Consider the following 16,159-nt stretch of genomic DNA (forward strand, 5'->3'; position numbering starts at 1 on the left):
ATTGCATTTTCAAAAGTTTCCCTGGGCAAAGTTTAAAATTGCAATTTAATTAATTTTTACCAAACACAACCGACAACAAACCGAAACAGATCTTTTTCAGTAATATGTTGCCTTTAAATCAATTGGGAAACCAACAACCAAAGTTAACGCAACGTTTCTAAAACTTAAAGTCTAAACACCAAATAAAAGTTACAAAATACACAATAATATTAAAACCAAACCAAAAGTGGCCTGCAAAACGAAGCAACCAAAACAACCAAGAAATGTGATTCAAAGTGTGCAATGTAACCAAATAATAATTAAAAAGCTACATAAAACGATAACCAAAGCAGGAGAAAAGCCGTGGAAAATCAGCGGGAAAACCAAAGCCAGACCAAATGGAAATCAAGGAATCCGGCAGCCAATCGAACAGCCAACTAGCAGCCATCGTGGCCAATGATTAAGGGAACACTTTGTTAGCCAACTCGTAGTAGCAGCATCCCCCGTCCACACATAACACCCAGTTAGTTACACAGCCACTCAGCCGCACAGAACCACTCGACCTCCCCTCGCATCTCGCATCTCGATGCCCGCAAAGAAGGCGTTGGAGCAACAATTATAGAATAGACAGCCAGGCAACCAGACAACCAGACAACCACATCAGCTCAGTTTAGCTCAGCTCAGCTCAGCCCCAACTGCAATCCAACTCCAATCACCAATTCAAACTCCAACTCCAACTCAATCTCAATCACGAGCCAAAAGCCCCCAACATGGACATCAAGATTGAGCAGCAGCAGCAGCAACAGCAAGTGGAGCTGGGACCCTGTTCCCCCTCGGAGGTGCCCAATGATCCCGGGTAAGTGAGCTTGTGTTATACTTGGTCGAAGGGTATGCTAGGCATCTCTGAAAACTAAGAATACATATCAATCAAATCGGTTTTCATATTACTTTGGTTGTAAGAAAACAGCGCATTTAATAGGAATTTTTAAATATTTCTTTGAAATATTTTATGAATTGGGAAGTATTTTATTATTTTTTTCTTTATCTCGGATTTCTGAGCGAAATAAAAAGGTATTTTAATGTATATCTCAATAATTTGATTATATAATTATATCCACTTATATTTCAATTGGGTAAATCAAAATTGAAATATATTTACAACACCCTTTATCGAATTTTTGAGAAAGGGCATTCAAACTTCGAAGTGCCGCGGTGGACGTGAACTTTTTATTTAGTTTGAGGTCGTGAACGTGGCATTAATTGTTTAAGTTTTAAGTTTGTCATTATTGAAGCCCAGGGCGCCGGAAGCGAATGGAGCGTGGCCTGGGGAGCGGTGTCAAGGCAGTTAAAGTTGTTGACAGAAAGTTTTCTATGTCAACTGGGGCCGGAACTGGCCGAAAGCGGCCAGAAATGGACGATGGCCCAGCTGGGGATCCAAGTCTGCGAAACTAATTAGAAAACAATTTGCCAAGGACATCAAAATTCAATTAAAGCCATTCGGCTTACTGCTTTAGTGCAATGCAGTGACTGCCCGGCTGCCCGATGGCCCTCGTCTCGCTTTCATCCTTCCGGCTACAGTTTATTATCAGTCCGATTCCCCAGCTTCAGCTCCTCATTCAACATTTATACTTGTGCCAAAATGGGTTAAGTTGTGATTGCGGTGTCATATGCAGTAGATTAATTGCGAGCTGCATTGCTGATAATTTGCATCGGTTTGCACTACTGGTCCAAGTGGTCGGGGGTGCAGTTCTTCTGTCAGAAAGTCGAACTAACAAATGGATGATCCGGTGATTGGCAGCCAAGTGGACAGATTGAAGGTAGTGCTGGAACGGACTTTTGACGCAGCCCATAAAGTGAGCAACTCTCTGAATAGAGAGCTCTCATCGGCTTGTCGGAATTCGCATCGAGTATAATTTTAGTTGAATGCAGACTCCAACAAGGATGTACGAAATGATTAGTTGCACAATTTAGAAATTCACGGATTGTGAATTATTTCAGGAAAAACTTTATTTGCAAACTGAATCTGGCAACTGTTCTTTCTACTCAAACGAAATAGATACTCTAAACAAAGTAAAAATAATTAATTATCAGTTGAGCATGCAATAGAAATCATATCCATTTCCACGACAATTAGTTTAATTTCTTGAATTTTTTATAATAAGCCTAAGCCTGTAATTTTAGTTGGCACTTTAGTTTGAATTTTTATGTTGCCTTCATGGCATTTCTGTTGTGGCTTCAATTATATTTCCAGTGTTAGATACAATTTCCCTACCTTCTATAAATTAAAAGCCAAATTTAGGCGCTCCATTCAAGTAAGTTTTATGAGAAGCGCCGAGGAGGGCTCCACATACAGCATACTGCTGTATGCCAATTCATGGCATATAAACCTTTTGTCATTGAAGTGGCCCAGGGAGAAAACCCAGCACAAAATTGGAAAATCTAGGCGAATATAGAGAAAAGCCATAGGTACAGCCATATGGCCCGGACAGCCGTCGCAATCCATTGAACACGCAATGCCCATAAATTATGCAGTTCATGCATATACATCCACATAGATGTACGGTTATAAATATATCTATTATCGAAATGCTGCAAATTGTATAACCCAAGTGAATTTCAGCACTCCACACAGGGGGCGCGGATGCTGATTGCAGCTCATCTTGTCTATTTGCATTAGTTTGGCAAACTCGCAACAACACGAGAGCAAAAATAGGCTGGGCTGGGCTGCCGACTCGCTTTTCCCTCCAAATCCCTTGCCACATTGGATTTCTCGTGGCGGGAAAGCGGAGGCTACCGGATAAAAGAAATGGATCACCTGCTGCTCGCTGAGCTCCGACGATGCTGGCAGGTGCAACAACTGCGACTGCAACACCAGAAACTATTGCAACTGCAACCAGTGATGCACTTTGGTTGTACCAAAAGGTACTACTTGCTTAGAGAGTTTAACATTTTGAAGGATTTGCTTGCATTTTATTTTATGTAATAAAAATTTCATGTATACTAAAGGCATATATTTTGTTATATTTTTTTGGAATATTTAAATAATTTGTTAATTAACAATAATCATTTGAATTCCATTTTGAAATTTCGAGAGTCGGAAATTTAACTTATTTTCTACGCCTTTTTGGTAAATCACTTGGCTTTCCCATCACTGACTGCAACATGAAGTTGAGTAAAAGTTTTGTGGCGATGCGAATGGGAAATGTGGCACCTAGCGAATGTTGAATGCATAAATCTTGAATTAATTCAAAATACCTTTTGATGACGCTGCCCAGATACACAGATGCACAGATACAAATGCATCCGCATCTCTGCACTTGTATCCGCGTCTCAGTATCTTTCCCTATTTTCGTTGTGCAACTTGGCGAATATCGTTGAAAACATGCGAATACAATTCCATTCACAGTTTCGTTGACTGGCGCGGCGATCGCCACGGCTCAGTAAATTTGAGCGCTACCGCCCCCCCGCTCCCGACACCCACCCCGCTTCGCCCCACCCCCCTCGCCATCCGCTCTTTTGGCAAAGTTTATAAATCTTTTGAAGGGCCCACGGAAAATAGAAGAAGACGAGCTGCCTGCTCGGCGCAAAATGGCAAAGTAAATAAACACAAAGGCGAAAGAAAATGAAAATAAAACAAGCCAAACCAAAAAACAACACACAAAACTTTGAAATAACTAAATAAATGCCCTGCTATTAATACAATTCACTTTGCCAATGTATTTTTAGTGTAAATGCAGCAAACATCATGCGAGAGAGATTGTTCTGTGGAGTGATCGATTGCCATGATACCTTGCTTACTGAATACACGTAGGATTAGGTTGAATTCTCTTAGGATAACATAAATTTTAAAAAAAATTTGGACATGACTTACAATAAAAAAGAATTAGTCTCCTAAAAGTAGCGAAACAGCGAAAATATTAAACATAATTAAAAAGTTTAGTTAGTTATCTTATGTATCAAACATATATAGTAAAGATACACAGAAACAGATTATTCGTTTCGTTTTAAAAATAAATAATTTCAATTGAACTAGGACTTCATAAGATTTTCCTAAGAACATTCCTTAACCTATTCGGGGGTTAAGTGAAGTGTTTTTATATCAGAAAGATATGTAACAGTTAGTTTAATAAACTAGTTTTATTTCAAATATTTCTGCTAAAGTTCGTAATACTTCTTGTACTTAAAGACCTGTGTTTAGACCTCATTTTAGAAACGGCCTTTGATAGATCCCCCCAAAATGGTTCAGCCAATTATGTCCTGTGGCATTTCAGAACCTCTGAGTGGAATCAACAAGTGCTGTTGGGTGATTGGCACACCTACGTATCACTAATCCCGCCGCCGCTACCTTTGTGACCCGCCCAAGAATGCCGCCCATCTGCATGCGAGCTCGACAATTATCCATTAGAACAGAACCGAGGAAAAGCGAGCAAGAAATGCAAACAAGAGCGAGAAAAACTGGGGAACACACTGGTCCAGGCCCCTGCGTCATTTAGCGTGGCCCCAAAAATTGTGCACCGCATCGACAGACGACTGTCAGTGGAATTGCGATTGCGATTGCGATGCAATTGCACTCGCTGCTCTTTTCATAATTGTCGTTTTGTTTCTCGTCTCTGTTGCTCTCCCGGCACTTGTAATTGCGGCTTTGTTACGTTCCGTAAATTGATTCATTGTACGCCGTGCTTTGAGCACGGACTGACCCACTCCCATTCGAATACCCGCCTGTGCCAGTACCAATACCAGTACCATCACCATTGGCCATATCCCCCGTGTTTGTCTGATATAATTGCTTTCAAATGATTTTGTGTCGTTGTGTGCGCACTTTCATATAGCCTGTAATTTTGTTTGTTTGTCCGTAACGCAAACGCAACTGTCATTGTCCGTATTCCGTATTTTGTACGCCGCACTCTGTCCGTATGTTTGTCCGTTGCACGGCATAAGCTTCCATTTTGTATGCATAATGAGGCCTGCGGCAATTTGACTCTAGGACGGCCATTAGCTTAAAGTGCCAGCTTTGTTGTGTTGGTTAGCATCCAGCATCCCTCTCCCAGGCGAATTTAGTTTTACCAAAACACTCATGCTAAAACAATTTCCTTCAATGAGAGCTGATCTAAATGGCCATCTCTTTAGTAACAACTAATTCTTCACTCCTTTATATCTGACTACCTACAGAAATATATGTTTGCAAAATGAAAATCTAAGCTATGGGCCATTATGCACCTAAGTTAAATTAACATAGATATTTTTAAATATTTTAAAATACAAATAATAATTATAAATATATGACGTGACAAGAATGATATTTAATTCGTTGAGTAATTTGAAACTTACTCTTAGAACAGAAACATATAATTTTAAATTGCACTTTTTATTAACGAACAATGAATATTAAACCTAAATTTCATTGAAAGTAATAATTTTTATGAATAATAAAATATTGAATGTTATGGTTTTTATATGAATTAAGATCATATATATTTTTTTGTAAATATGTTCGTTTATTTTAGTTTTTAATATATAATTCTTATTTGTGGAATAAAGTCAGAGGGTTTATAGTTGAGGGTTCAACTCAAGTGTTTATTACAACACATACAGGCGATCTTTTATCGTTGTCTGTGCGAAAAGTCAACAGTTGTCCGTTGTCTGCCTTTAAGCTGTTTTAAATATGTTAACAAATTGCAAAATATTTGCCCTCGATGGGCTTTAAATGTTTGTTTGCGGATGAGTTGTGTTTGGGCTTGTGTTCCAGCATTGTGCATATGTAAATTGGCCATTTGTCTGCAGCAGCAGTATGTTGTTATGCTATTTCTGGGTGGATGATATCCACTGGGCCTGAAAAAGAATGGGAAGAGGGGAATCCACTTAAACCGCAAGAATGGCAAAAACTTTTCTGCCGTCCTACGATTGACATTATCAAAATTCAATTTACAATCTCTTTGGAGTCTGACACGCCGAAAAGAAACTTTTCATTTGCTTTAGTTGCACTTTTAAGTAAACAGTTCGATTAAAATGGAGTGACTTGAGGAAGTCGGGGGCTCCAAGCACAATACTTGGCCTAAAAGTACATTTCCCCACACCATTTCCCATTTGCCATTTCCCATGTGTACATATATTTTCTCTCTTTTGAAATCAATGCAATGCTGAGCTAAGAAACTTTTCCCTCTGCTAAATGCAGTCATAACTTTTGGCAGCGGAATAAAACGTAAACTCTTTTTGGTTAGGCAGTATAAGCCGCCATTAGAAAATGAGTTTGGTGGGTGGAGTGATAGGTGCATGCAGTGTAAAAAATCATGGGTAAAGATAAGCCCGAAAATCTAAGAGCACATAGTATTCTAAAAAGAAATTTTTAATAAAGTGGAAATTTAAAGCTATTGATTCTAAAGGCTAAAGTTTTTAATGAAATTAAAATAAGTAAAGTAAATATTATTTTTTAGTTATACAATTGGTTATGGAATTTTTGATGCTGATTTAAAAGAATTTAATTGAAAAATTTTTAAATACACATCACCTTTGAATTTTGTATTCTTCTGTATAAAAATCTTTCAAGCTGACCCTTATCAGTTTTTATAAAAACTCGTTTAGTTAAAGTCTTTACACAATTTCTATACGCAAAAGAGAAAGAGTTGCAAAGATTTGTATAATATTTGAAAACGCTGTCTGTTTTTTTTGCACACGCGAATATGAAAAGTTTCGGCTGCTCAACATACAAATGTACAAAAAGGTGGACAGTGAGTCCTAAAAGTTTAGCAATTCGGTAGTAAAGTAGTAAAGTTTTTTCTCTCTGTAGAAAACATTACATTGGTCGCCTGTTTGTGCCCCACACTCCTTCCTCCCACGCCCCCCCTTTTAAGACGAGGCGTATGTTATGCAATATAAGACGATAAACGGGAGAAGGAAATGTGAAAGAAGAATCCAGTGGAACGGAGGAAAGACAGCGCAAAAGTTTTCCTATCTGTACCGCAGACGGGGCCACAATGCATCCTTTGAACCGCAAAGTGCAGCGGGTTACGGCCTCTCCCCTCACCACACCTCCCTCCAGCGCCCCTTTTTTCGCCGCCCCTGTCCAGCTCGCCATTCATTATAAATTGCATGTACTGGTAATTGTGTTTGTGTTTTGCAGCAGTAGAATTGCTTTAAATGAGCCGAGCCGAACGAAGCGTATCCCAATTTAGGCTGAGCCACAGACCCGCCCCCTTTTTGACCCACTGCCGCCCTAGCCCCCTCCCCTCCCCCTTCGATGCTCCAGACGCAGATCTCCCCACTTGCCCCCTATCTTTTCCTCCTTCATATTTAGCTTTCCGCACGATTAAATCGATGCAACTGTAAAGTTCTTTTTCTATTACGCTTTTTCGTTCACATTCGCATTACGCACACTATCAGCCACACACACACACACGTATTCCCACACACACACACTCGCCCGCACTCACAGTGGAATAATATGTAAATCGTTTCCAGTGTAAAGATTTCCCATTTCTGTAAAGATTTTTCAACTTTAGGAGGAGCTCAATGTTTATAAGATACTCAATCTTTGAAATACCATTTAATACTTCGCATTTAAAATTTAAATCCTGCAGTTTTCCAGCTGGATTATCCAGCTTAAAGCTTCTCTGAATTTGAAAGTGGGTCATCTTTTTGCTTGTATCATTTAGTTAGCATGATTAAATTTTGGCGCAATGCTGTTAAGATCGGTTATTCATTGGCAGTATTAAAGAAGATTTAAATAGTAAAAACATGACAATGAATATATGTATATCAGTTGAATGTTATATGTTTTCTTTCTTTGCTTTAAGTTCTGAAAAAATTCGTTTTTTTTAGCATATTAAAGGGAATCCTTGGAATATTTTTACCACTGTGTCCACATCTCCCATGGCTATCTCTCAGTGGGTGCTACATAAAACATTTGCCTCCGCCTGGCCAACATTTTTAGCCGCCGTTGGCTGGCTTTGTCTGAGGTTCGCCTACCGCTTTCAATCCCCTCACTCCTCAACTCTCCGCCAACATATTTGTGCTCTGTTTTGCGTGTTCTGGCTCCCCCACATGAGCTCCCCAGTCGCCCACTGTGGGAAACCCCCTTTGGAGGCCCCCTAGCCCCCTCGAACCCCTGGCGCCACCACGCACTCACCATGGGCTGTGCCTTCGAATGTCTCAGACAATTGTCGGCGGCATATTTATGCGCTGGCCCAGCTTTTCACAATTCCCCACCTCGGGTTCCAGCTTAGGCTTTAGCTCTCCAGCGTTGCAAGTGTGATTCTGCACAGTAGAAATCAGTCAGGTAGTAATTATCGCTTTTGAGCTAACTCTGAGATATATTAATATGAGTGCCATATTCCTAATCGTGGTTCTCTATACATAGAGATTCATCTTTGATTTTATATCACTTTTTTATTAACCTTATTTACCTTATGTCGTCAATTGTCACTTATTAAGTTATTTCCCAATCTGTATTTACAGTTTCCGAACAATCAAATTCAATGGTTATTTATGTCAATAACATTACTTAAGTGCACAGATATCACTCAACGAAAATTTGTAGTTTGTAGTAGGACACTTCTAACTTTAGAAAGTGTTGCATTAATAAAATACAAATGAATATGAATATTTTTCATACCCAAAAACCAAACTTTTGATTGATTCTCCGGGTCCTGTAACATAAATAAATTAAAATTAATTAAGACAATTTTATATGTATCTAGCTAGTATGATTAGTTAATTAAATTTTTAAACATTTATATTTTCAAGTTCGGTAAAGATTACACCACTAACATTTATTAAGAGTCTTTTGTACCAGTGTAAATATGTGGAGTGTCGCTTTTCCCGATGCGTTTCAGCTTTTACTGGTGGTTCTGTGTCCAACGCTTTTCGCTTTTCCCACTTTTCCCGCTTTTCCCGCTCATTCCCCTGCAGCCCTTCGATTTCGGAGTGAAAAGGTTGTAACCACGAAGCAATTGCAGAGGTTCTTCCCCGTATTCCTTTTGTCGCCGCTGCTGCTGGATGTTGGTGCATTTTGATGATGTTGTTGATAGCCGCACATGATAGTCATCAGGATGTGGATGGGGATTTGCTGTTGTTTCTCTGGCCCAGTGGTTGTCACCGCTGCTGTTGCTTTTGGGCTTTGCGGGAGTCAAATTGTCCAGAGGTTTTCATAGATACTCCCTCATAAACGGATAAGGATTGCGCACGAGGTGGGTGTGGGTCGTTGGGTGTAGGGTTCATTGGTATGTAGTCCGGATCTTGGCAGCTTGTATAAATCGTTTTATAACAGCTTAAAACTATTACGGGCAGTTAGGAATGTCGAGCAGTTTGTTGTTGGTTGTAAAGTGCAGCAGGTATCTATAAATTGAAGGAATACTTCTCGGAGGCATTTGTACGGATTGCATGGGCTTAAGTGCTTTCTTATTTGTCAGGCTGTATTTAAATGTATATTTTTATAAAAAAGGGCGTGACAAAATGTTTTTGTATTGTTAATAGTCGTAAATATTAATCTACCAAACGTTCATTATCTTAACTTCATTATCATTGATAACGCTCAGTAGAAAATCAACAAACATCACCTAAAAGAAATCATCTGCCAACATTCTTAGGAAAAAGCTAAGAGTTAAAGACGATCAATCAAATTTACTTTAGAACTGAATACTATAACAATGTAAATGTGAAACTGATGACAGATTTATGAGCTATTAAGCCGCAGAGTTCCAGAACCTCATATTTAATGCAACTTTATTTAATAGTCTCGCAGCTGGGCGCCACATTGTTGCATAATGCGGACTGTCCGCTTTCAAAATGCCACAACTCGGCACCTTTTGGATAGACTCTCTTCTTGGCCCTCGAGTATCTGTGTGCGCGAGTGCCTTTGTATGCGTGTGTGTATCTCCATATGCGCCCCTTTGTTGGCCTCTCGACATGCACAGCTCACCCCCCTCCCCACCCAACGAGGCTGCCACCCCCTGATATCCCACACCACCCACTTCCCGCTTTGTCGCTGCTCACATAATTTGTCATGTGAAAAATTACTAAAGTTACAAGATCTGCACTTTTATTTCCATGTAAGCGGCAAGTCCACGCAGCGGATATGATGATGATGGCGATGGCGATACACGGAGAAAATATGCACACTTAATGTGAAATTCTAATTAAAAGAAAGTTAGAATTAACAGACATCGTATATTGACTAAACTTTGCTTAAAGATTATAGAGATGAAAAGTTAAACAAGTTCTGTATCTTAATTTAAGGAGAAAAGTTAAATTGCCTAATTTGCTGGGATAATTCTTTATTGTGTGTTAAATTTTAAATTAAGTTGTCATAATTAAAACAGAACATTTTTCTTGTTTCGCAAAGAATTCTTTATTTCTGTACCCTGAATGGGTAAGCATTCTTCGAAGGTAAAATACTACTAAACAAGCTTATTCAATTTAAATAAACTTTGAAATCCTAAGCCTCTTTCGACTTCTGTAGCTCTTAGAATTTGTTCTCTGTGTAGACAGCGAAGATGAGATTTAGGGGAGTTGTAAGCCGAACAAGAGGCGTGCGTGTGGCAAGGAGAGGGGTTGGTGAAAAGGGGAGGGGAGGGGTGACGGGAGAATGAAAGGAGAGCAGGGGTAGCTGTGTTGCTATTTTCCTTTTTTAGTTACTATTTTGCACATTTTTCTATTCAACAATGAAGCCACAATAGAAAACGTCAACTAGTGCACGGAGAGAAAAGATGATGGGATAAAAAAACTAGAAGGGGCGGGGCCGCGAGAGGCGGCCAAAGAAAGGCAGACAGAGATGGTATTATATGCAAATGTAATGCAGAAGCGAGAGGGCAACACTTGATGTGCACACACAGTCTGAACGGATTTTGAATGGCAAACAAGCGGCAAGGCGAACGGCGACGGCGACGGCGACTGCGACTGCAACTGCAGCAGCGGCAGAGGCAGCGGCAGAGCCATCAGCGGGCGCCAAGTATAAAGCCCAGCCCAGGGTAAAGCCAAACCGAGCTAGACAAGCCGGTCCGGGTCCGGAATATGGGAAATGGGAAATGGGCAATGGGACCGGGAAACGGGTCAGGGTACGGATCTACAGGCGAACTATTACACTGAAAACTATAAATATAGAATACAGCCAAACAACGCGCGTTACAAGCTATATAACCTTTTGTGAAAACCAAAATATAATAAAATCTTGGTTGAATTACGTCCTACAATATTTTAAAAACTATAACTGTCAATTTCAACAGCAATATTAGATTGATTTACAACGAGCATGTCGTTTCTAATTAATGGTTAATTGTTTACATGTCAAGGGCAACTATATGAATTCAATGACCTCTTAATATATACCCAAATTTATGCTTTTAATAATTTATTAACAACTTTTTCTCGCAATGTACCTTTCCATACCTCAGCCATCTCCAATCAAGCGTTGTAGACACGATGTTTGATGGCGCTTTTTCGCCCAGTGTGTGACTGGGACAGACCGTGAATGGGCGCTGACGACTTGCGCATGAATGGCCCAAGTGTGCAGGCAGCGGGGAGGTGGGCATATGGGGGGGACTTCAGGGGGATATATGGAATGGGAGAAGGGGGAGGGGGCTGTGTGGAGAGCGGACGGATAGACAGACGAAGGCCTATAGAAAAGTGACGTGCGCTTTACAATTATTTCGTAATGCAAGCAAATGTGACCGAGCTGAGCAGACCAGAGAACGAAGCGCCAATAGAAGCTCAGTACACTCAAAAAAGAGGGAATCACATTAATTGGGCTGCCTTTTGATTGATTTTGATGTGCATTAATCATACATTGTTAGATTAATTCTTCTATGAACACGAATAGTGGTGAAATAGAATGCTATGGCCGATAAACAAGTTCTCTAAATGGAGTTTGCATATGTAAGCTGATGTAACATTTAGAAAATATTATCATAAATAAATTCTATTTTTGCTCATTGACTTTCAGATAATCACATATAATATACATCTGTAGGTTAACACCTTATTAATTAAATTTTTTAAATAAATACTTCGAATCCATCTCGAGATGCAACAAACATCTACAGAAACACATTATAAGATTGTTTAATGGTGAAAATGAAGAAAGATAAATCTTTAAATGTAATGAAACACAAAACAACCCGAACTGATTAGCTTTTTTTTTCTTTAATTTGGAGAATTAACAATCATTATACACCGCCAAAAATTCGATACATGTACTATAAATTTTGTACGCTTTAGATTGTTTCCAAATTTTTTTTTCTTTTCAGACCTTAGATCCACTTTTTATCTCTGTCTAATAGTATAACTATTCATGTTACAGCTACAGCTTGAAGTCTTAAACATTTGTTTAATTTTCGTGGAATGGCTTATATTGATATACCCGTATGTCTTAAATTCTATCTTGGTATTTAAAATATATTGTTATTGCTAAAATGCACTATGTATTTAAAGAGATCTGTGGATAGAGGAACAAAAAATCCGTCAAGGATGTGCACACAGATTTATTTCTTGGAGTGCAGACTAGACTTGCATCTTAGGCTCAGGCAGTGGGTGACAAATGTCAGTCGGTGGTTGCTCTACTAATCGGACATGTTGCGTTGACTTGTTTATGACTCTGGGCTTAGCAGCCGCACACTAAACCACGCAACCACTCAGCCACTGAACCACTGAGCCATCCAAAAAACACCCAAACACCCGGCCACCAACCACCACCCACCAGGAATGAATTGTCTGAGGGGGCGAACTTGTGGGAAATCTGTAAATAGCTGCGAAAACTGCATAAGCCGGGTGGAGGAAGCCCAAAGCCTGGGGATCTGCATAGACAAAGGCAAATGTCATCAAAGTTGGCACCCGCGGGAAACTGAATGCCAGGCCAGAGAAAAATAAAACAATTGACGAGGGACATCACTGCGTATGCGTAATCTTGTGCAATTTGTTCAGTTGAACTCTTTAAACTGCCTTCAGCGTTGACTATGACACCTTCCCAGCCCAGCCCTTTCCTCTCCCCACTCTTGTTCCCCCCTCTTCCCACGATGGCTTTCCATTTCGGGTTTTCCATAGTGCTTTTTTTTTTATTTTTCATTTTTCTATTTTGCTCGCAATTACGCGTCGCGCAGCTGGACACAGCCAATGCAAAATCAGAGCCTCAGTGCACAGACTCAGATTTGCAGTGTGGGACAAGGTCGCGTTTATTTGGTGCACTTGCAATTGGCCAGAGGTGTGGTTGCTGCGGGAGGGGGCGGTGCTCAGGGGGGGTTTGTCACGCTGCGGCCGAAGGTCACCTGCAGTGCGCCCCATGCCCACAGACAATGTAACCAGTGCTGAAATATTATGAAATGAATACAAATATGTGCGGATCAGTCGGCGGCGTCATCCTTCAATTGATGGCGTTTTCAATGGGAGCAGTGGGTGGCAGTGGGTGGCAGTGGGTGGTAGTGAGTGGACTTGGGTGACAAAGTAGATATCGAAATGTGATGGATGGTTTTAGCCGTGAGATCGAGCACAAACCTCAAGTTGAAACGATGAAATGATTTTATTGGCATTTTAATATGATTCAAAAACGCATTATATTTGAACTGACGAGCTTTTAAAGGCATCATCTCTGTTTGTTGACTTTTAAATTTAAACTTTGCTGATTGCACTCAACAGGACTCCGTTTCGACTGTCGCATTTCAGCTAGAAAAAAAGGCCTTGCCATTTATCAGATATTGTTTGTTGTCTCTACTTTCCACGAAGATTGATTATTTGCAAAAGGCAGAGGCCTAAATCGAAGCCGAGCGGAGAAACAGGCAAAATCCAAACATTGATTAATGACAAATTGTTTGGCATAGTCTAACGTGCAAAAAGTTTTGGGTTTCCTGTCGAGTTGCAATTCGAGGCCTATTTTCACCGGGAAAACTGTGCAAACTCAGGCCGAAACGGTTCTGCAGTGCTGTTACTTCTGTTACTTTTTGCCCCGCCTTGCCAACGCCCAACCACCCACCGGCCACCCACCTGCCACCCACCTGCCACCCATTTTCCAGATGTTGTTGTTGACGCTTCTTCCGTTCCTTGGTTTAGTTTTTCTTTCAGCTTACTTTCCGCTTTTGTTGCTGCCGCTGTTGCATTTGTTGCTGCACATTTTATTAACATTTTCATTTAGTTTTGCGCTCTCTGTCCCTCAGCGCCTTGTTTTATTTTGCTTTTCATTGCAATTTGTGCTCCTATGCATTTTTGTGTGTGTTTTACATTCGTTTTCGTGTCGCCAGCAACATTGCCTCCAACTGCATTTGCCACGCCCCTCCACCTACAAAGCGGACCACCCACTGCTGGTGGGTCACCACCCCCTGTTAGACCGCTCCACTTCACCACCCCGCCCCCCTCGTGCCACTGTTGCGCTCTTTTGCAGTTTGTTGAAGTTTTCATAATCATTGTCGTCGTCGTCGTCGGTGCTTTTCCTACTGCTACTGTGTTTCCACCGCCTACTTTCGTTTCGGGCACAGCCTTTGCCTTTTGTTTTCCACACGCTTTCCCTGGGGAAAAGCCTATTTCCATTCGGGGCTCGGTTTGTCGGCCAAGAAAGTTCATAAGTTCAGTTTAAGATGGTTTATCGCTTAATTTTTCTTATTACCTCCCCTAATTCCGGTAATATGCTTGATACTTCTACGTCGAAGACGGGAAACTATTGAGCTTTACTGTAGATTTCTGTTCATAAAATTCTTTATTAATTTAAAAGAAATTTCATACTCCTTCCTACTTCTTCAATTTTATTAAAGAAATTCTTTGACAGTTTTGAAAAACGCTCGCAAATCCCTAGTAAATATGAAGTGATTCCAAATTTCTTTAAATTAATATTTCATGGCAGTGAGAAGTGCATCCGAGCAGTCTCCTAATTAGGGCCATGTTACTGTCTTCTTTTTGTTGCATAAGCATGGAAGGTGTGGGGAGAGGGGGCGACAGACGAGACAGGGTGGAAAGGTGGGAGGGAGTGGGTGAGATTTCCAGCACGAAAACAATGCCGGGAAAGCGGCTTATTTTCTATGATTTAAATAATGACGAAGACAGCAGACAACCGCAACTGGAACTGCAAGTGCTGCAGCTGATGATGATTGAGATAATGGTAATAATGACGAGGACGGGGGCATGTTGGCCAGAATGCTACACCTTCTATGACAATGCAAGCCTCCTCCTCCTCTTGTCTTGGCCAAAGTGAAGAAGCTGGTGGAGCAGGCTTTCGGACATTGGAGCCGATAAGAGATCGCCAGCTAGCCAGTAAGCCAGCTCGCTGTTTGTTTGTTGTCTTTGGCCAGGCCATAACATTTATCTAATTTTTTGCTCGTGCCTCGTACATATAGCTAATGCCTCATTTATCTTATACTTCCCTTCTCTTGGCTCTTCTCGTTTCAGAAAAATGTTCATTGGCGGCCTCAGTTGGCAGACAAGTCCAGGTGAGTGAAAAACGAGTTAAGTGAAAATTAGTGGATCTGCGCTAAAAATTGACTTGGGCCTGATAAAGGGGTCAATTAGCAGAAGAGTTAAGTAGCAATCCTGCGCTAAAAAGCAACCAGGAAGTGGGGAAATCGGGGCCGAAAACAACTTCTTAGCCACAAATTATATTACACTTTTAACTACATCTTTTTAAACGAACATACATTTTAAAATTATTTTTTAGGGCTTTGTAATTAGTAATTTTAAAATGGGGAAAAGTCAACAAGTATAGCTAGCATTGAATGAATTATATCGGAATATTTAAAATATATTTTAGAGCTAAATGACTTATTATACAAATACTTAATTAATCTGTTATTTAATTTTAGTGCTCAGCTTAATCTTTAGAATTTGATAACTTAAATTCCCTCCTTATTATTTAAATTCTCATAAGAATAAAACACTTTAAATGAGGTTTTAAAGACTACTCCAATTCTAGTTATTCGTTTTGAATATCTTTTACTGATAATTACCGAAGCTAAATCTGTCCATCAATTTCTCAATCGAAAAGTGATTTTCTCAGCACCCCAAAATGTGTAGGAATTTGTGAGGAACTGAATTTTGTATCTTAATTTGAATGGGCTACGAATTGATTCGATTTCAGTTTGTGTGTTATGTGAATTCACATCAGTGTGAGACAACAATGAATCGAAAGGCGGGGTTCTGTTTAAATTGGAAATTGTAATTGATCAAATGCTTGAGATTTGCTCCCTTTTTCGAATCGAATCTGAATCTGAAGCTGACG

At 40.2% G+C, this 16,159-nt stretch overlaps 1 protein-coding gene across 7 annotated transcripts in view; it reads left to right on the forward strand.

Moving 5' to 3' along the window:
* LOC120447472 (RNA-binding protein Musashi homolog Rbp6) overlaps positions 1-16,159 on the forward strand; it is a 176,639-nt gene that overhangs the window by 2,233 nt on the left and 158,247 nt on the right. For all 7 annotated transcript variants that reach the window (XR_005616053.2, XM_039628865.2, XM_039628866.2 and 4 more), the window contains exons 2-3: positions 90-835; positions 15,334-15,374. Coding sequence is in view for 6 of the 7 variants with exons in the window: in XM_039628865.2 (XP_039484799.1) it covers positions 750-835; positions 15,334-15,374 (127 nt within the window). In the remaining variant the exon portion in view is untranslated. The remainder of the gene's footprint in view (positions 1-89; positions 836-15,333; positions 15,375-16,159) is intronic.

Source organism: Drosophila santomea, chromosome 3L (genome assembly GCF_016746245.2).
Source record: "Drosophila santomea strain STO CAGO 1482 chromosome 3L, Prin_Dsan_1.1, whole genome shotgun sequence".
Lineage (NCBI taxonomy): Eukaryota > Metazoa > Arthropoda > Insecta > Diptera > Drosophilidae > Drosophila > Drosophila santomea.